Source organism: Perna viridis, chromosome 14 (assembly GCF_037379345.1).
Source record: "Perna viridis isolate PV_CMFRI_1.1 ecotype Kerala chromosome 14, ASM3737934v1, whole genome shotgun sequence".
In the NCBI taxonomy this organism is placed as follows: domain Eukaryota; kingdom Metazoa; phylum Mollusca; class Bivalvia; order Mytilida; family Mytilidae; genus Perna; species Perna viridis.
The window spans coordinates 18,541,273-18,561,974 of NC_142458.1; the positions used below are offsets into that span (position 1 = coordinate 18,541,273).

Sequence of the window (20,702 nt, forward strand, 5' to 3'; positions counted from 1 at the left end):
AAGTCGTATATTTCCCGGTATTGCTTTGTCACTGAAATATACAAAAATGTAGGATCATGAGTTCCTGTATAAAACTATTGCAAACATTATGTTAGTGCATACGTGTTATTATAGCCAAGCATCGTACATAGGACCGTGGCATCACCCTCATTAAAGGAACTATCACACAGTGTTCCCCATTCACCATTGTGGAATATCTCTACTCTCCCATTGGACGGTTTAGTACCACCAACTAGGGTTAACATAGTTTCTGAAATAATTGAAAGATTAAAATACATCACATTTGAAACTATCCACTGTGTATGACCAGACTTATCAAATAAATTTGCAACTTCGGGTTTTGACATTGCTATTATTGCAATTACAATATACTTTGTTCACATTATTAGGTGATGAAAATTCTATAGTCTGTTCCAAATATCTTTTGAAAAACCTACCTGTATTTTTTATAGTGACAAAAAACCCAAAAATTTACAAAGTTCAACCAAAAGGATATACACATTTTGATAAGTGTACATTTTTTTAATTTAAATGGATTGATGTTCTTTTACTCATCACTATTCAATATAAAGATAGTATGTTTTTTTTAGATATTTAGGAAAGAGTAAACAATAGAGTAGACGCATATGTACAAAAGCAATTGTCCATATAACAAAAGCAGAGTAAAAAACAAAAATGCAAACTTAAACCTAAAACTTCGGTTATATTTGACAAAGAATCAAGTTGTACATGCCATTAAATAAGAATTAAAAATTGATCTTGATGTCATGGTAATGTTAAAAAAATATGACTTTCTTTGTTTGGGACACTAATAATTCTCAGAAACGATAATTAGACAAATGTTTTTATCTTTCAATATTGCATCTTGTTTTATTCTATTTTATTTTAACCAGAAAAGTGACCATGCATTTAAGATGATCGGTAAGTTTCGTCTATTTGTCTTATCATTGCCTATTGTATGTAGGAAATTCGATTTTATATAGATGTATATAAAAACCATCAAGTATGGTTTAAAATGAAAATCACTTGACTATAAATTTCACTCATGAGTTTCTAATACTTATGTAATTCTCGTCCTGCTTATAAACTTATGAAATTTACATACGTCCAAATGAAACGATAAAGACTGGTTATCTATTACTTTATGGCCAACATACCACAAGTTACAGAAACGTCTCTTGAATGGCCACATTGAGACAGGCCCCAACCAGAAGAGACACATTTTCCGATATCATCCTCAGTACCATTACATGACAGATCCTCTAACCAAACCCTTCCTGCACCTTCTCCAAAATATGCTCCTCTCAAAAACTGGGGAAAGCTAGAAAATGCAAGATCCGAAAATATCAATACCTGCTGTACTTATGTAATAAACACAGACCAGGAGAGTCGTCCTTACGACGTACGAAAAAGTGATAACATAACTGCGTTGAATTCGGGAGCAAGTATGATGTACACTTGTGTTTCATGAGGCAACCTCTTATCGGCAGTATTAATCTTAAATACATAAGATGATCGGGATCAATAAATAAATTGTATACAAGAAGTAATCAATAACAAAAATATCGAAATAGAAAAAAAAGCAATAAAAAAACAATCCCGACCTTGTGTTGTATCCAAGTATTTTACACACAGTCGCAGCGTCGGTAAAATCAAAGTTTCTATCGCAGATCGTTCCCCATACATTGTTGTGTAGAACTTCTAATCTACCTTCAGATGGTCTGCCTCCATTAACAAGTCTCATCTGAGTTCCACCTAATTAGAAAAAAAAATATTCGGAAAATACAGATCCTTTTTAACCTTCGAGGGATACTTAGTAGTCATGGAACTTAAATTTTTATTCAACTTCTTATTAGATGATAGGTACCCAACAAACAGTTGCAGATTTGATCATCCAGGAATTCAGAAAACATACATTTCAACGCTAAATTTCTTTTGTGAAATACTAGAATGAATCTCCTCTAAAAACGACTGTTTGTGTGGAAGTATAGTCAAATTAAATTAAAATGTTAAATAAAGATCATAGGTTTTCGGTTTATTAAGTTTCAAAATATTCTTAAATTAAATCTACGTATCACAAACCACGCTGGTTATTGAAATGTCGACCGAAAAATCGTCATAGTTTATACTAACAGATAAAATTGCTTTACCAGAACCACAACAAATAAAATGTTTATTTGTTAACATCTGTATTGCTATATTTATACAAGTCATACATTCATAAATGTATACTTAGTATAACTTTTTAAATACATACATAAACTGATGCAATATGACATAACTTCCTATGTATCAATTAATAACTGCACAACGATTCAACAATAAGAGAATCTATGAGCCTTTCAAAATTGCAAGAATATATTTCATGCATACAAACCGCAAATAACTCCAACAGCATGTTCTTTTTTGCAGTTGGCATGTCCCCACCCAGTAAAATGACATGCTGCCATGTGGAGTTCATCACCAGTACAATTTAAACTTTCAATTTTGACCTGATTTGTCTCAAGTCCGTAATTTGACGAGGATACGATAGTAACATTCCTTTAATGAAAAATACATGTCTCATAACATTTATTCATTAAATTTATTATAAAACATATTTCTACCACTCTGGCGATATGAAAATAAATTTAAACAATATTTATCTCTTTTAGTTTGTGAGCAAATTTTGGCTTAATTATAGAATACCAAATAACAAAGTTTTTATATCATTTGCGATCTTACGGTATACGATCAGATATTCAACATCGCTCTTTATATGACTTTTACAGACAAACAATGAAGTTCCGATCATCATGTTAAATAGTGCGAATATTTCTGCCACTCGGATTCTAGTCGCCAATCAATACAATATTCATATGCAAAAAAATGGTAATTATATGGGACTTCATAACAGAAAATACATTATAACGTCAAAACTAATAATACATTTACACGAGCGACTTTTTGTGAAATTGACCAAATGATGACAACGCCATTCCTTTTTTTGAGGCCCTTCAGACTGTATGTGCTTTATTTTTGTGTGATGTCTCGTTCTCTTTTTATTCCGTTTTGTCTCTCTGTTTCCCATTTATTTCATGTATTTTTATTTTGATATCCATGATATCATTTTATAAATTGTCCGTCTGTGTTGATGCGTCGGCATTTTAGCGGACACTTGCGTAAATTCTGTACTGTCGATAATTGTATGCAATAGGAAAACATGTACGGATGTTAATTGTGGCACAATAAAACAGGTTGTTTTATGATTCATCGTTTTATTATCCAGACAATTGAACTTTGTTTTCTTGTGTGCATTTTTATTCTAAATTCTTTCAAATAGAGAATGTTTTCAAAATCCATTAATAATTTCCGATAATTGAAGACCGACTTACGCCGTATCAAGTCCTAGCATTCTGCATATAACTATACCCTCCTGTTCTCCGAAGTCTTCGTCACATAACGCACCCCACTCGCTATTGTGGAATATTTCCACTGTACCTTCATTATACGCCGATCCATTCACAAGTCTAACACCGATACCTGGAGATAACAAATTGAGAAATTGCTAAAAATGTATCAGGTCAGAAATAATTGTAAAGCTGCACAGAATCCAGAAAAAGAAAACTGTTGGTTTGTTTTGTTAATATGATTAACGCTTTACCTTAAAATATATGTTGAAAAATTTCTAGATCCTTCAATATCAACAGCATGGAAAACAATTAAGTGTACTGGGGAAGATTATTCATCTTCTTTCCAGTGTTAGCACAAGTGTTATGGAACTGATTGAACAATAAGATCTTTAAAGCAAGTAGTTACATATACTACACTTGTAACTTATAACCACGAGTGAGATAACCTCGAATTTGACGACGGTAGTCAACGCAGTACAAAAATATATGACAAACGTGAAAATTATAGATTTTCTTTTCTGCAATATACCATCGTCCCCTGCATATGATGTTTACATTTCTCTATTGTTATGATATTCAGAGCAAGTAGCGACTAATCTGTTTTCTTATTGTGCCATTTTTGCATAAAAACAGGATTTTAGAACAAGGATATAAAAAAATGCGTCTCATACGCTGCCCAAAAAAATTATTCCCCATATGAAAATCTCAACGAGAAATCCTCTGTTTCTGTCAACCAAATTATAGATGACCGCTCATGTATAATTTAATTACCACATGAAATTCCAACATCTTGTGAGTGACTACAATTGTTCTGTCCCCATTGATTGAATTCACACTCAGCAATATCCTCCTCGGTTCCCCAGCACTGGACATTATTCAGCCATATAGATCCCTGGCCAGGTAAAAATCTGCCATCCGTTATTATTGTAGGGTGTCTGTTTAGATTGAAATAAAACGATTTTTGTTGTATGTCTTTCGATGTATGGACGTTTCTTCGTTGATTATATCGTAAACCAACGCAATTAATAAACGAATCATTGACATAGTAAAAGATTGAAAGTGTAAAATGCATATACTTTATTTCCCTTAAAGTTGCAAATATTACACTGTAAAATAGGTTAAGTTATCCTTTTCTCCTGCAATGAATCATGAAATAAATCACATTAAGCAAATAATCTACTATTTCTTACTTATTGTCGAATCCAAGCATATGACAAACAACGCTGGCGTCCGATTCGTCGAAATCCTCTGCACATACAGTACCCCATTTATTATTGTGTAGTATCTCAAGACGACCCTCTGATGGATTAGCTCCATTTGTAAGTCTGATATGTGTTCCTTAAATAAAAAAAAAAAACATTATTTATTTCTTTCGTAAAAGCATATTCATTATTGCAAAGTAGGAAATTATGATGTGTACAGACAACCAAGTTTTATAGAATCATAACAACATAAACACTCGTGTTACAAACGTTAAGTTTCAACAGTACAAAATCTTTATTTTCTTAAAGTTACACAAATATTCATACTCATTGCAGTTTTCTAGATCTGCCAGTGATAAAATAAATCTTTATCTATCAAAGATGAAAATGCCGTACATTTTGACATGAACTGTGAAAAGATTAACGTCACAAAAAGGGACAAAATTTAAAAAAAAGGGCTTACTGCATCGTATTCCAACGTTACTTGAACAGTTTGTGTCTTGCCAGTTAGAAATACATTGTGCTATATCAGCTACATCACTATTACAGTTTACTGTATACATATTCGTACTGGAGTCATCAGAGCCAAAGCAAGAATCTGTGCAAATTTCTGGATACCTACAAAACATATATAATACAACCAAACTAAAACTTTACATCAGTTTTGAAAATCCGAAAATGATTGCGATTACAATAAAGTGAGAAGATATACTTTGGTCTTAGATTAATACGGAAAAAAAGATGAGAAAGGGATTTTGAAAGTGGTCTTGTGATTTTTTACTGTTAATCATTTCTCATGTTCTTTTAAAACAATTTGAGGGAGTTATTTGTCTTTAAACAAGTTTAGGGAATAGCATTATCTACATTTCTTCCATAAGAACAACACTCAAAAAGGCTTACGGATTATTGTAACCAAGCATTGAACAAATGACTCGTCCTTCCTTGAGATCAAACCCATTACTGCAAACCGATCCCCATCCATGTTGGTGCTGTATTTCAATACGACCCTCGTTATGGTATCTACCTCCGACTAACTTTACGTTTGTTGCTACAAAATGATTTGTAGCTTAGTTTAAACATTTTATTTGTCGAATAACGTACAAAAGAGATAAGACACAAGTATATCTTACTTATGAAGTAATTTCCTCGTTAAAGAAATATGCAATAAACTTATGAGTATGCGCGTACAGAAATATATCTTTTGAAAATTACAGGTGAAGAAATGGAGAAAAAGATGTAAAAGGTTTAATATGGAAGAGAAAGGATAAACAAAATGAGACGTGTGCTTTTGTGTCATGGTGTGTCTGTTCAACGGAAGTAATAGAAACTTAAGCAACAACTAATCTCTTTGAATTTAGTATATATTCAAAAATAGACTTCAATAATAAAACGTTTTATTCGTTGGATAGATACTCATGCCCATATGAAAATAGTTCTATATTAATTGGCAATTTCCCGGTAACCATGCAAGATCATTCATCAATTTCTGTCTTAAGAGAATGTATAAACTACATTCGAAAAAATAGTGGTATTGAGTTTCTACTTTAAATCGACATCTACAAGTTGGATTACCAACAATGTTTACTCTATGAAGGTCATAGTTAAGAAATGATGCTCCGTCTCTCATTTGTGTTAGAACAATATTAAGTCGTCTGGGTTAAAAAGCATAGTACTTGGTGATATTGGTTTTTACTTTACGTTTTAGTTTGCTTTGAATTTTGATAACGAAGCCAAATCTCTTGTTGATTGATCTATGTCTTATCGTAGAGGGAATAATTGGTTCTGCCGTTATAGAAAGTTTTCAGAAGGGCAATATAATATCTGGACCGCTTCTTCGGGGATATTTAGTAGTATTTTGAATTGTTTGAGGATGAAAATCACATAGAAATTGAGGTGCAATTTGGTTAAGTGTATATATGATTTGGAGTTTTCTTCTCACCGTCTAGATTTTAATGTTTCCCATCCAGTTTCGCGGTAGATTAGATCTATCTTGGTAAAAATAGGTAATCCAGTTACAATTCTAGCAACTTTAAGTTTTCTAACTTATTCGCATAAACTTACACCACAGTAGTCCCATACTTCACATGCATATTCTAAAATTGGCCGTATATATGTAAACTAGGTAACGGTTTTCTAAAGTATCGCTACATTTGTATTTAAGCTTTCGCATCACGTTTATATGTTTCATAGCTCTTTTTTATGGTGTTGTCAATGTGAGTATTCCATTTGCAATTGTGATTAAATGTTACACATCAGTGTTATGAGTGTCAACAATTGGAATTGTTTGATTAATGAAGTTAATGGTAATATCAGGTATACTCATATTAGAAATCATTAAGACTGATTTGATTTGTACCTTCTAATACAAGCAAAATTAATGAGGTGGTCTAGGAATAGCCTTAGAATTATATGACCAATTACCGACCCGTTCGTGGTATAAATAAGAAAAACTAGTGTATTCGTCAATTACAGCTTAAATATTTTTTTACTTAGTTCACGAAATGTGATGCTAGATAAATAGTAATATATTCAATTGCTGTTAAAAACAAACATAAGGCATCGACCAATGTAACGAAATTGATACTTTACTGCAAGTTATAGCAACAGTATTAGAGTCAGAACAGGTGGTATTTTTCCAACCAAGCAGGTTACAATTTCCAATAGATGTCTCTGTTCCATTACACTTTATTTCATCTACTACAACGGGAACAGTAGTCGTCGAAACATTTTGTAGTTGAATAAATTCGGGTGTCCTGTTATAGATTTGTAGAAAAAACATGACAATCAATACGAAGAATATGCCCTAGACACATACTTGTGCTCATTAATTTATTGTGGTACAAATGATGTAAGATGTAGATTTCTGAAAAACATAATTTAAAATTTTTAAACGATTGAAACTATAGAACTCTGAGTAAAGTTCAATAAAATACACTCGTGCTCCCCATCCAAAAAAAAAACAATACCTAAGCTGTAATTAAAATATCAAGTGCTGGTTGAAGTAGTTGTTAGAAAAACTGCAACGAAAAAAGTGCGATCGAACGCACGGACAAACTGACGGACGAACAAACAGTTACCACTATCACCATGATTACTATATACTACCAGCTTTAAAGGCGGGGTATATCAACATTATCAGAACACCACAAAAAGACTTTTTTTTCATAATTTAAATGCGGTTTAAAATGTTTAAGATAGTAACAAAAATATATTACGCATAGTTGTATCCCATTGATCTACAGATAACAACAGCATCGTTGTGGTCAATGCTGGTATTACATACTCGTCCCCATTCACCGTTATGTAATAGCTCTACAACTCCTTCACTAGGTCTATCTCCTCCGACCAGTCGGACTGGAACCTCTGTCGTTATGGAAAATAATGAAATATTGCATTAAATTAATTTAATTCTATAATTGTTTTAAAGGTGTTCGAATAGTCCTATTGAGGAAGATCTAACGCCTGTCACTTATATTTATATTGTGATACATATTTACCAAAATAAGCTCTGTGTTTGTTCATTGTCTATTTCACCCATGTATGCACATTATCGCCTTTGTTAATTTGACATCTTGTAATAGGCTATATATTGTGTGTTTGTTAGTTTGCTTTTTTTTTTTCTTTTAGACTTTGAATATTTGCATTGAAATTATTATAAGGTACAAGTAAGACTGGTGTAATAATGGACAATAACAAAAAATACTAACTTAAAACGCAACAAACTATTTAAATGAAAAAAAAATAGACGAACCTGAAGGCAACCTTCAGAAAGGAAACGTAACTAACCTAAGAACAGGAAAAGCACCAAATCATCATTAATATTGAAGTCAAGAAACTATACTCGTGAATAGAGGTATATCTCTGGCGCCAGATCAACGGGTTTCTAATGGTGTATAATCGATTGGGTGCAATTTGCAACTTAATAAGAATTTAGTACAAATTATGTTGGATTGTATCCCATGTACTTACGGCATTCAACACCAACAGCATGATTCGATGAACATGATGACGGATTTCGTCCTTTATAATTACACAGCGAGATATCATGTTCTGTACCAGTACAGTGGAGATCGTCTTTAATCATTGGTATAACTGACGACAGTCCGTAGTTTTTAACCTCGGCATTTCTTAAACAAGACAATTATATACAATAATGGCAGCTCATTGCATACAATATCTCTATTAAATATTTCACAAAACATGATATTGCATGCACCAAGCTTACTTAACTGTATTAATACATTTTTCTGTAGAATTTTTTTTTTTTTTTTTTTGGCTAAAAAACAATTTAAATCGATGCTCTATACATAATATATAAGTATTTCCAACACTGCTATTATTTTTTTTATTAAGTGAGAAAAATCAGCAATTAAAAAATTAAAATTAACTTACCTCCCTTCAAACCCCAGCATTCGACAAACAACTTTTGCTTCCGTCTTTTCAAATGTGTCATAACACATTGTACCCCACTGCCCATTATAGTGAACTTCAAGTTGTCCATTAGCAACACTTGTACCTCCAACAAGCCTAAGTCTTGTTTCTGTTGGAATAAATATTCATTTTTTACAATTAAAAATATCACTATTTTGGCCTGTGCTTTTAAAACCATGTCAAGTGAACAGTGAGCTGCGCATCAGTAACAGTATGTGCCTAAAGCAAGAATACCTCGTAAACATTTACTTGACATAATCACAAATGTAGTTCAATTAAATGACTATTTGGAAGCAATATCCTAAACACATCCGAAACCGAATCTGTCTTTCATATCTATTAACATAAATATTTTAGATGATAACTTAATAGATTTCAAAGCTAAAATACTAATTTACAACTAAGCAAGTGAATCTACGAATTAACACTTACCACATGACACTGCTACGTAAGTTTTGTCAGTACAGACTCTCGGACCGAACGACCTGCTACAGCTCTGAAGATTTTGCTCATTGCCATTACACCGGACGTTGTACATAAACTGGTTATTTTTTAGTTTAGTCTCTTGTTTAATTTTGTAGATATCAGCAAACCTAGATGATACATACTGTAAACTTCAAAATAGTATTTCATCTTGGACAAAATTTGACAAACAACATTACAATTTGAATTTAACTTCGAGATTTCCCGTGAATGAAATGTATGTAAAGTCCTAGTCCTAGACTTTTCTATTGACCAATATTTCTTAAAGTATCCCAAATCCCGGTGGTTTATTATTTTGTGTGTGTTTTTTTTTTTTTCGTACAATGCCAGCTTTAAATACTTCCAGTACACGAACATCGTTTATATAATTAGTAGCCTGATACGTGGAAAATATGTAAGAATAATCAAGGGAACCATGTTTATGGCGGTAATCAAAAGAATGTAATCCAGGGACAAAGACCAGACATGGAAAACAGACATACACAACAAAGAACATAAAGTAACTACAATAAGTAAATGACTAATTGTGAGCTTGTGTTACAGAATATAAGGCCATTTATAATATCATTTAGTATGAGTAACTTACTCAGATGTATAACCAAGACTTCTACAGACCACCTGCGCCATTTTAGAATCCGCAGTACTATCACAAACATGACCCCAAATATTGTTGTATTTAACCTCTACAATACCGCTGTATGGTGTTGTATTGTTGACTAATCGGGTATCCTGGTCACTAGATCCTTCAAATATCATGAATTTAATTAAGAACAGTTGTAATGTTAGTAATTTTCCGAAATATATGTACCGTTTATTTGTACCAAACGTGAATTAAGTGTTATCGGTTTCGTTTTTAGATATCCACATGAGACAATTGAATGTTTTTGGTAGAATTTCTCCGTGCTGTATTTGGATTTCTATTTTGGATAATTTTGGTTTTAAGTTCTTCTTATATGGAATTAATTGTCATTTTTTTATTTAGATATTCCTATGTATTAATATTAGGTTATAATGCTGCTGGTGATCAGTTACTCATTGAAACACGTGTACAGCATACCGGTGTTCGCAACATTAAAGAAAATTGTACTATTTTTATAATAACAGAGAAGGGTACTTCTGCATACAAATGAGATCAGTTCTAACCTCTCACAAAACTGTCCTAGAACTGTCAGAAGAGCGGATCTATGCCAAATTTAGAACAATTCTCGGACAGTTCCAGAGCCAGCTCTTCTGACAGTTATAGCAGAGCCGGTTTTACTAGTAGTAGAAATGTTCTAGCTCGTAGAGTCGGTTCTGCTAGTAGATCTGTCATAAAAGCTGCTTCTAGAATTGTTCTATGACACTTTTAGAACTGTCCTAGAGCCGACTCTTCTGATAGTTTTCCTGTGAGTTTAGAATTTATCTCATCTGTAGTTGTAGCTATACATGTAGTTTGATGTGGAATTTTTATAATTGTTCGTTTGATTTTAGCTTCTAGCATACTTTGTTATTTCTGTCTCAAAGCTTAATACCTTTGTTATTGTATGCAACTTTTAAAACTTTAATATCCCCGTAAGTGTGATTTACGGTAATTAAACACCGTACAAGGTTATCATTAAATAATATGTACAATAGTTACTGTAGAATAGAGTACATGCAATATTACTGGTATTCAAAATTATTTAAAAATATGGTGTTAATATACTTTATTCATTTCACAAAAAGATAATAAATACAATAAAAATACACACCACACCGTAAAGCGAGTTGGTAGCTTCTGTAATAAGTACTTCTACAGCGGGAATAATAGTTGTACCGCAAGGAACATTGCCTGGGTGTGTACATATTGGTTGGGCAACTGTGCATTTCCAACATGGTCTCACGAACAACTCCAAACTTCGTAGTTGGATAATATGACGCATGCCTGTTTAATGAAATTGTTAGATGATCTAATTGTTATCAAATTTGAATAAATAATCCTCTAGAAATGTAAACCGGATCATGTCATGTCGCATCTAATGTAGTGTATTTGTAGAAAATGTCACAGTAAACCATTACAAAACCATATTTTGAAATGAATTTAAGAGTGTATGATGAAATAAGTACAGGATTATTTATCAAGATAATGCGGTTCGTGGTCAGTCTATGCAAGTGTGTGGTTACAGCTCTTGAATGGAATTAATTTTCCAAGTACACAATTTACCATTTCCCCATTCCTCATAGAAAATTCGCCGTTCTCCATAAAAAAATCCACCCATAGAATCCCCCTTGCATTTTCCTTTATCAAATATTTGCATTAACAAATATATTGTATATTTAAAAAAAAAAATTTAAATTTTCCATATAAATACAAACTTTAAAAACTTTTTTCTCCTTCCTGGCCATTCAAAATCCCCATCCCTAATCATAGAATGGGAAGTTTCCCTCATACAAGAACTGTACACTGTAGCTATGTCGACAGATATGATATGTAGTCAAACGCAACTATAAACTGTCACCGACTTGATTTGGATGATACTTTCATTCATTCATTTATTATATAATATTGACAAATTCGACGGGACAGTATGAAGAAATGGACTTTAATTTATGGACGGACTATATTTAACGGTATACACTAACTACATGAGCACCCGCACTTCACTGGTATTTAAATGGAATCCCACAATATTCGTTGTTCAGTAGTTAGTCACATGTAGGGCGGAGGAGTGACATCGCCGTATTAAATACAAATCATCGTTTTGTTTAGCTGTTTATCTGTAAATGAATATTCATTACTAGATTAGGTGAGTTGTACCTTGTGCAATGGAGAATCCCAAGATGAGTCAACCAGTCAGGTTAATTAACGTAAGTGCATATTTTCTAGAAAAAACTACGGTTTCGAAGTCTTGAACATGACAGCCCATACTACTTACGTATCATCGAGGTTCAAAAGCCTACACATTTGTCTTGCAATTGATGCACCAAAATAATAGTTACAGACAGGTCTAAATTTTCCACTGTAGAAAACTTCTAGACGTCCTTCAGTTGCAGTGCCTCCGACTAAACGTACTATACTGTTGGTTGAACCCAAATCTAAAGTTGAAAATGTCTATATTTATAATGGAACTTTAACTTAGCTAAATACGCGTACAATCAAACCTCGACAAAACTCATGTGTTGATTTATACATCCTGTATTAAACCCATTTTCAGTAAGAACGTGTAACTATCTGAGCTTTAACTAGTACGACTGTCTAGGGATCCATATTTACAGTTTTTTTGGAAATTGCACTGTTAATAATGTACAATCAGTCTTTTGGTGTGCTTTTCGTTTGGTGTCTGGATACCGATTGTTGTTTTTGATTGCTGACAGGATGGGCCGAGTAGGTCACTTAATTTGTTTTGTTAGTATATCTTATCTCTTGATCTTAATGTAGGTTTTCAATATCTAATTAACAATGGTTACCCTTGATTTTAATAAGGCTAATTTTTCAAATTCATAAACAAAGTAACTGATGTAACGTTTAACTAGCCAATCAAATGCTGCAAGATTAAAAAAAATACACCCTCGAAATGTCAAAAGGAAAGGTTCATAACATACCACCACAAGATACTCCAGCATCAAGTTTGTGACTACATCTAGTGTTACCCCACCCAGAGAATGAGCACAATGCTATATCTGCCTCTGTTCCTGAACATCCTAATCTATCCATCCATACAGGGCCAGAGGACTCTCCAAAGTCAGAGTTAAGGTAGACTTTAGGAGTGCTACAGTAGATAAATTGTGACTGGAATCATTTGAAAACCAAATTATACACTGTGTACGTATTTGTTGACACTAGATAATATTTACATTTAATCTTTACCACTCGTTTATATGATTAAAACAAATTATTCATTAATAGGTAGTATTGAACATAAAATGCAATACTCGCTATAAATAAACATGACTTCTTTAGATAGCTGTACAGTGTTTCCTCTCATCAACGGAATTACAACCAAATGCATCAAAAAGTGAACTGCATACAAGAAGACGTATTCAAACCAAAAACATCGAAAGGTGTAACCAAACCAGCATCAAGATATTTTATAAAGTCTTATACAAGGGATGAACCCTCAGTATTTCAGCACTTTTGAATTACGTCGGTAAATACTCAAGTATAAAAATCTGGCCAGACAAATCTGTCAACTGGACTGGCGAATACCATTGAAGACACCAGCATTAGCATTAACCTAATGGCTGCTGAATACCACTTACATTACAATTGAAAAAAAAAATTCTTTGTAACCTTCATCCATACCTGTATCCATAACCAAGCATAGAACACACAACTCTTGCATCGTTCGTGTCAAATCTCGTACTACAGACAGACCCCCACTGACCGTTGTGTAGGATATTGATCGTTCCTTCATTGGAAGTTTTCCCTCCAGATAGGAAAATCTGGGAGTCTAAAATAGCGAATGACTTAATTCCTCCATAAAATTGTGAACATGACATAGGCATGCCGTTAGTGATTATATGATAGAGAACGAATAGTACGAAATGTATGTATATTTCATAAAGTGTTGGAATCTGTAAGAATCGGGTAAAATCATGATCATGCTCAGAAAAAAAAAGAAGACAATGTTGGCACATAGTTTATGGTCTATTGACGACGAATTGATAGTTTGATCGACGCTTAAATATCTGATGATGCAGAAGTTACAATGGGATGATAAGAGAAAAGTGAGTAGTCTCACGTTGATGGTGAAATTGCAGTTCCCTTCATATACCTCGAATTACTGACACTTACAAAGAAATAACTGCCATTTCTGCATTTAAGAAAACATTTAGAATAAGATTCCATAGAAAGACTTGTTTTTTTGTTTTTTGTTTTTTGTTTTTTTTTTTTTCACCATGGTTTACCCACTGCCTAATTCTTACAGACAAAAGCACTTCGTCTGCAGATGTATGCGTAAAATCTGACATTAAACTTAATCACATTTAGAAGTGCAAATTATTTTTACGTAAACTCCATGTCAAAAATGTGATAAAAATACGTTAATTTAATTTTACGTGAAAATCAAATTTTCATTTTTAAAGTACATGTGAATTTCATGCGAAGCTTAATTTACATGAATTTCACTTGAGAAATATTTCCTTGCGTAATAAACTTTGAACTTTATACTTACCGCAATTGAGGTTTACTGTCCCGCTACAATGACCAAGTGGCTGCAGATCATACTGACAATCCCGGATGTCTGACTCCAAACCAAGGCATTCAACGTGATACATTGACATTTTGGTATAATTTTGGTTATATGGTCGTCCATAAAAGTTATGGACACTGAAAAAAAACCCATTAATTTCAGTACTTGAAATCATTGTCAAAGGGATGTAACAAAATGTTAACTTTTAATATGAGGAAGGTGAAACCTTAAACGCTCTCGAAAAATCATATGAATTCAAACACCTAAATCCTGTCATAATTTTTGTAATTGGTAAAATGTGTAATAACATAATTATGTTATTTTATTGTCCTTTTCCATTCTCCTATTGTCATGGTCTGAAATATATTTGGGCCGAAATGCCCAGCTTTGGTTTTAAGAACTGTGCATGGGTTGTCATGGCCCAAAATGTCTTTGGGTCGAATTGTCCGGTATCGATAACGTAATTTTCGTGAACATTCGGGTGCCATGTTTTGACCATCCCTATCTTAGAAAAAGCTCAAATCAATTTGTATTTAATCATCGAAGCTAATTTATGTTTCCTAGACTGGTGTGGTCCTCAATCGCATTTACCAAGTACATGAAAATGAAGCTGCATTATACCGTTTTTAGGTCCCCGATTTTACAAGCCTAAAACCGGATATTGATACTTTTCTGCCCACAAGTAATATTTCTCAAAAAAAGGCAGGTCCCAGTTGAAAATACAGCCATTTACGCTTCCTTCCAGAGCGTAATATATGACAAACTAGACCATTTTGATTTTAATATTAAATTTTAAATTTCCCTTTTGTGCAGTCATATACCTGCTTACATATTGAAATTACAATATTCAGACTTCTATAAATGCGCCATGGTTGCCTGACAGACAGGTTTTAGGACCGAGGTTATACAAACATACGTCTCATACAGTTTTATTCCCGATTTCCTTATCTTTTTGAGAAATATTCTGGTTCTGACAAACAGATAATAGATGATTGATTTCCTTATATATCTACAGTTTATTTTCCATATACTTTCCTTATATCTCATTATTTTCATCTTGAACTTGACGCGTCTTCTTAGCAAACTTCAAGACTTATGTTGAAGTTGACGTCTTCTTTGTTTTACTTATAATTTAACTTAATTTAGTTCCTTCTATTTTCACTTATTTATTGTTCATATTTTCTTCGCAGACTTTTTGTATTGCACTATAGCTAGACTTTTTGCAATTAGGCTTCTGGAACAGGTTTGTGTTGCTACAAGATTGAAGTCATCACTCAAACGTTTTATGGTGGTCATCATGAACTCGTAGATCGTAACGGTGTATGCATCTGCGCAATGAAAACTGATTTGTTAAACGCGCCATAGTTTTTCTTTCCTCTTTCGTCTACCCTGGATTGAACTTGTATAATGTAATATTCTTAAAATAATTAACGGTAATGGAAGCGGGAGGTTTAGCACTTTATGAAACCTGGTTTACCCTATCATTTCCTTCGAAAATGCATGTATGTGCAGCAACATGCCCCAGGAATTTACAAACAAAATTGAAATAAAGGATCGAACACTTGGTCCAAAAATAAAACGAAATAAAAAACAAACAACGCAAAATTAAAGATAGGGATTTCCCGTGCAAATACGAATGTTTATTGATCAAATTGATACAGGGACCACTCAGCCAGCTAGGCTATATAACTTTTATAGCTGTAGTCATATATCAATTTGGTCCGATGGAGCAGTGTGGCGAATGGAGTCGTCACATTCTTGAACGTTTGTATAATATTGATTTGTTGTGACATGCATCATTAATTTGATCCTCTATCCTACATAATAACGCCTAGATGAACTGTCCCGTACTACCATACATCGTGTACTAAGTTACAGCCCTAGATTAATCCTACGAGGAAGAATGACCCAGCCACCGAAAGCTATATTTTAATATAGCCTAGCTGGCCGAATGGTCTTGGGCGCAGGACTTTGTGCAGGCGGTGTTGCTATAGATGTCACAGCAGTTCGAGTCCCGCGGAGGGAACGACCAAGAATTTGCATCGCAAATTTGACAGTCCTAACATCGTTGGAAATTTTTTAGACCATTCTATAAGTTCACATTATCTTCCCTGTTTCAATTTGATCCGATGGAACAGTGTAGCGAATAGAGTCGTCACATTCTGAGAAGTTTGTATTATATTGATTTGTTGTGACATGCATCATTAATTTGATCCTCTATCCTACATAATAACACCTAGATGAACTGTCCCGTACTACCATACATCGTGCACTAAGTTAGAGGCCTAGATTATTCCTACGAAGAGGAATGACCCGGCCAGCGAAAGCTATATTTTATTATAATCTAGCTGGCCGAGTGGTCTAGGACGCTGGACTTTGTGCAGGCGGTGTTGCTATAGATGTCACAGCGGTACGAGTTCGAGTTCCGCGGAGGGAACGACCAAGAATTTGCATCGCAAATTTGACAGTTCTAACATCGTTGGGAATTTTGAAGACTTCTATAAGTTTACGTTATCTTCCCTGTATTAATTTGGTTCGATGGAGCAGTGTAGCGAATAGAATAGTCACATTCTGAGACGTTTGTATATATATATATGTGCGTGTGTGTGTCATAAAATAGTAAATACCCAGTCCTGTAACCAAGCATTCTACAAGCCACCACAGCGTCGTTATCGTCGAATCCATCAATGCATATGGAGCCCCAAGCACCATTTTGAAGAACTTCTACATGTCCTGATTTCCCCTGGGAGAATGATTGGCTTAGTCTTATGTCTAGTCCTGTAAAATAAAACTGTGTTAATCTTATGAGTTGAATAAAAGTTTTTATCTTAAACTTACATGATAAACATGTACCCCGTCTAATACAGTCATATTCACCCTTTTTGAACAAGCACTTAATTGATGTTTACCCAAGTTCCCATTTCGCCTTAGTTCACACCAAATCTTATCAAGGCGAAATAGGAATAATTAAATGTTACGAATTTGACAGCCAAGGCGAAATGGGATGTAATCATTAATATATATGTACATGTAATCAAGGCTTACTTGTTTTTGCTTTAAAATTTCGGAACCTTCCATTCAACTGAATAAATCAGATCTCCATATTCTGCAAATTTGCTGTCTAGTTACTAATATAGAGTAGTATTTACCACAAGTGATAGCAGCAACCTCTGTGTAGTCACAATTAGAGATTCCCCAGCCTCGGAAGTGACAAGCTGTTACATCTGTCTCATCGCCGTTACATTTTAGGTCGTCAATCAAAACAGGCATAGTGCTAGAGCTTCTTCCGAATGGACTCTTCTTGTGAACAATTGGGTAGCTAGTGGGAAGAGCATTTTATTTTTACAACGTACATATTTTGGTTTTCGTAATACACGAAATCAAATAAGGAAAGATAACTTTTGCCAAACATCAATGAACAGACCTGTTTGTGTATTATTCTTTATTTTGTAGTGTAAAATGATTAAGCTAATGCTGTTACATATTTAAAAGATTTTATTATATATATGAACATCTACTTGCTGTTCTAGTGAAGTAAAATTCCTATTCAATATTCAAAGAGCAACTCAAAGAAAAGGATATATCAGAGAAATTCATGAATTCATTCGCATTCTATGCTTAAAACAAAAGAAATAGTTCATGTATGGACAAACCAGAAAGGTTTTTTTTACGCTCTTTACTTACGAATTACATTTCCATGTTTATTTATGATACTGACAATACATATAAACACACGTACGCAGTAGATAATCCCAATGTCCTACACACAACCTGTGCATCACTTATATCAAACATATCATCACGTACTGAACCCCAAGTTCCATTGTGATAAACTTCAACTCTGCCCTCGTTTGGAGTTTTGCCGCCTACGAGGCGAAGCTTTGTTGCTGAAAGTATACAAGGTGGGTTACTTTTTCTTACTATTCCATTTAATAATAACGTTTCGTGTTTTTTATGTATGGAATTGATTAATGTCACCTTACTTTATTCCAAGCAATGGAGTAAAATTGCTTATTAAGGACAATATACTCACCACATGATATTCCAACGTCGTTCCCATGGTGACAAACTGTTTTACCCCAACCATTAAATGAACACGTGCTAATGTCTTTTTCGTTTCCATTACATGTCACACCACTCATCCAAATATCCCCAAAACCGAGGCCAAACTTCTGACTAGAGAAAACTTTCGGTGTTCTGCAAAAAAGAGAAAATCATTTCTTTGAACATTGTTCTCACAGATCTCCATATGAAGCATTCCATTAGAAAATTTAGGATTATTTGTAAAACCCTACATCAGATTTCAATGCCCACATAGTTTTCATTCAGTGTTTTATCATGTGGCAGTACGCATGAAACTATATTTTTCGTTAAACAAGAGTTTAAAAAAAATGCAATAAAAAAAGTACATGTGTGTTTATGCTATAAGAAAAGACAATAGCATGTCTTGAAGAAGATTTCTATATTCGATATTTTAGTATATACAAGTAGTTTTAAGGAACCACTACATCTTATCTCAGCCATCGATATATTAATATAAATTTCCCTTTTCGTGTTTTTTCTCCGACACAAAGTTTAGTAACCCTACCATTTTATATGTAAGCTTAGCCTCGTTGTAGGCCAGGTTCTGTGAAGTTGCATATCCTGATATTAGGCCATATTTTGGACAACTCTAAAGTTTGGTTGTCGGTAAGCATCTCTTGACTTACATTTCGTTATATCCCATCATTCTACAGACAACCCTAGCTTCGTTGACTGTGAAGTTGCTGTCACAGACCGTACCCCAATAACCGTCATGGTTGATTTCTAGACGCCCCTCCGCTGTAGTTGACCCATTCGTTAGTCGAACCATAATATCTACAGAAAACACGGTTTATGATTGTAGAACTACTGTAGTTGCCTGACATTTTTGTATGAGATTGATTATATGATGCACTGGTTTGGTTGTGCGTTTGTTTTAAAGTACAGGTTTAAAATAATCTAAGAATCATAGAGGATGAAGGGTGAAAAGTCCGTATCTTTAGTCCAATTTTCTTAATAGTGAACATCTAGATCACAACAGTGATTAGAAAACAATCAAAAGTAATGAAGAAGGTTTGGAAAGTATGGGTTGCCGAATATAAAGTGGTCGCTGGTAAAACATGGCTAGGACTTTTTTTCAGCTTTTTAACTTATTTCATCAGTTTATTTTTAGATACAACAGATAATACAGTTTTTCAGTATCATTAATATAACTTCCCCCACGTGTTTTAGACTGTCTAGAACATTAACAAAAATTCTGACATTGCATTTTCTTTACTTACATGCTACTGTGTAATGTTGGTTTGTTTACACAAAATTATCATGCATCAACAACAATTATGGTACATCTACTACATGTAGCATGTACATGAGATCCTCTCTTTTTTTTGCCTCAGTTTGACTTAATTGCTCAGTAATTTGCTAAATAGTTAACTCATTAAGTATAACCCAGTATAATTGCACAAACCACAATTGACTCCGACGTCTTTGTTATGACAGCTTGAAGACCCAATACTTGAATGGGCACATAGAGAAATGTCTGATTCGTCACCAATACAGTCAACATTATTGTACAGGATGGAACCGTTTCCAGGACCAAATCTTGATGAATCGTAAATTATCGGGTGTCTGTAAAAAAATTAGTGTATGTATTATCTGAAGCAAATCATGTAACGGAATAAAGCATTATAGACATTCATGTGTTGTAGTATAGTTGTATATTGACGAAGTTATACAGGTTTTCTTCACCTTTCGCTGATATGTACTGTCGTACTGTAGTTTGAAACTATTGATATTTTTTTATATTTTTTTCCTAGGAGTGAAGCAATTTAAGTGTCTGAATTTTTTTTACCGCTGACATACATTGTAAGTTTGTTTCACGTATGTCATCATCAGATTGACTCCACCTGCCTATTTTTAAGTCCCTTTGCTGAATTTTCTTGCGAAAAAGATTATTCCCTTTGTTTACTGCTTTCTCTTTCATTGAAAAAGTAATCAAGGGAAGCAACCCGGACTTCACTAAA

The 20,702-nt window shown here is 33.7% G+C and overlaps 1 protein-coding gene across 1 annotated transcript in view; it reads right to left on the bottom strand.

Moving 5' to 3' along the window:
* Positions 1-20,702, bottom strand: part of LOC148598487 (scavenger receptor cysteine-rich domain-containing protein DMBT1-like) — a 53,170-nt gene that overhangs the window by 29,190 nt on the left and 3,278 nt on the right. Inside the window, exons 4-29 of the mRNA XM_088562573.1 lie at positions 20,147-20,307; positions 19,368-19,515; positions 18,692-18,855; positions 18,398-18,545; positions 17,808-17,977; positions 17,286-17,436; positions 14,641-14,795; positions 13,770-13,917; positions 13,070-13,236; positions 12,403-12,562; positions 11,239-11,411; positions 10,095-10,251; positions 9,458-9,618; positions 8,987-9,134; positions 8,564-8,721; positions 7,810-7,957; positions 7,184-7,347; positions 5,495-5,642; positions 5,058-5,212; positions 4,583-4,730; positions 4,164-4,327; positions 3,375-3,522; positions 2,378-2,541; positions 1,605-1,755; positions 1,158-1,321; positions 103-250 (exon numbers count right to left, since the gene is read on the bottom strand). Of these exons, the coding sequence (XP_088418699.1) occupies positions 103-250; positions 1,158-1,321; positions 1,605-1,755; positions 2,378-2,541; positions 3,375-3,522; positions 4,164-4,327; positions 4,583-4,730; positions 5,058-5,212; positions 5,495-5,642; positions 7,184-7,347; positions 7,810-7,957; positions 8,564-8,721; positions 8,987-9,134; positions 9,458-9,618; positions 10,095-10,251; positions 11,239-11,411; positions 12,403-12,562; positions 13,070-13,236; positions 13,770-13,917; positions 14,641-14,795; positions 17,286-17,436; positions 17,808-17,977; positions 18,398-18,545; positions 18,692-18,855; positions 19,368-19,515; positions 20,147-20,307 (4,071 nt within the window). The remainder of the gene's footprint in view (positions 1-102; positions 251-1,157; positions 1,322-1,604; positions 1,756-2,377; positions 2,542-3,374; positions 3,523-4,163; positions 4,328-4,582; positions 4,731-5,057; positions 5,213-5,494; positions 5,643-7,183; positions 7,348-7,809; positions 7,958-8,563; positions 8,722-8,986; positions 9,135-9,457; positions 9,619-10,094; positions 10,252-11,238; positions 11,412-12,402; positions 12,563-13,069; positions 13,237-13,769; positions 13,918-14,640; positions 14,796-17,285; positions 17,437-17,807; positions 17,978-18,397; positions 18,546-18,691; positions 18,856-19,367; positions 19,516-20,146; positions 20,308-20,702) is intronic.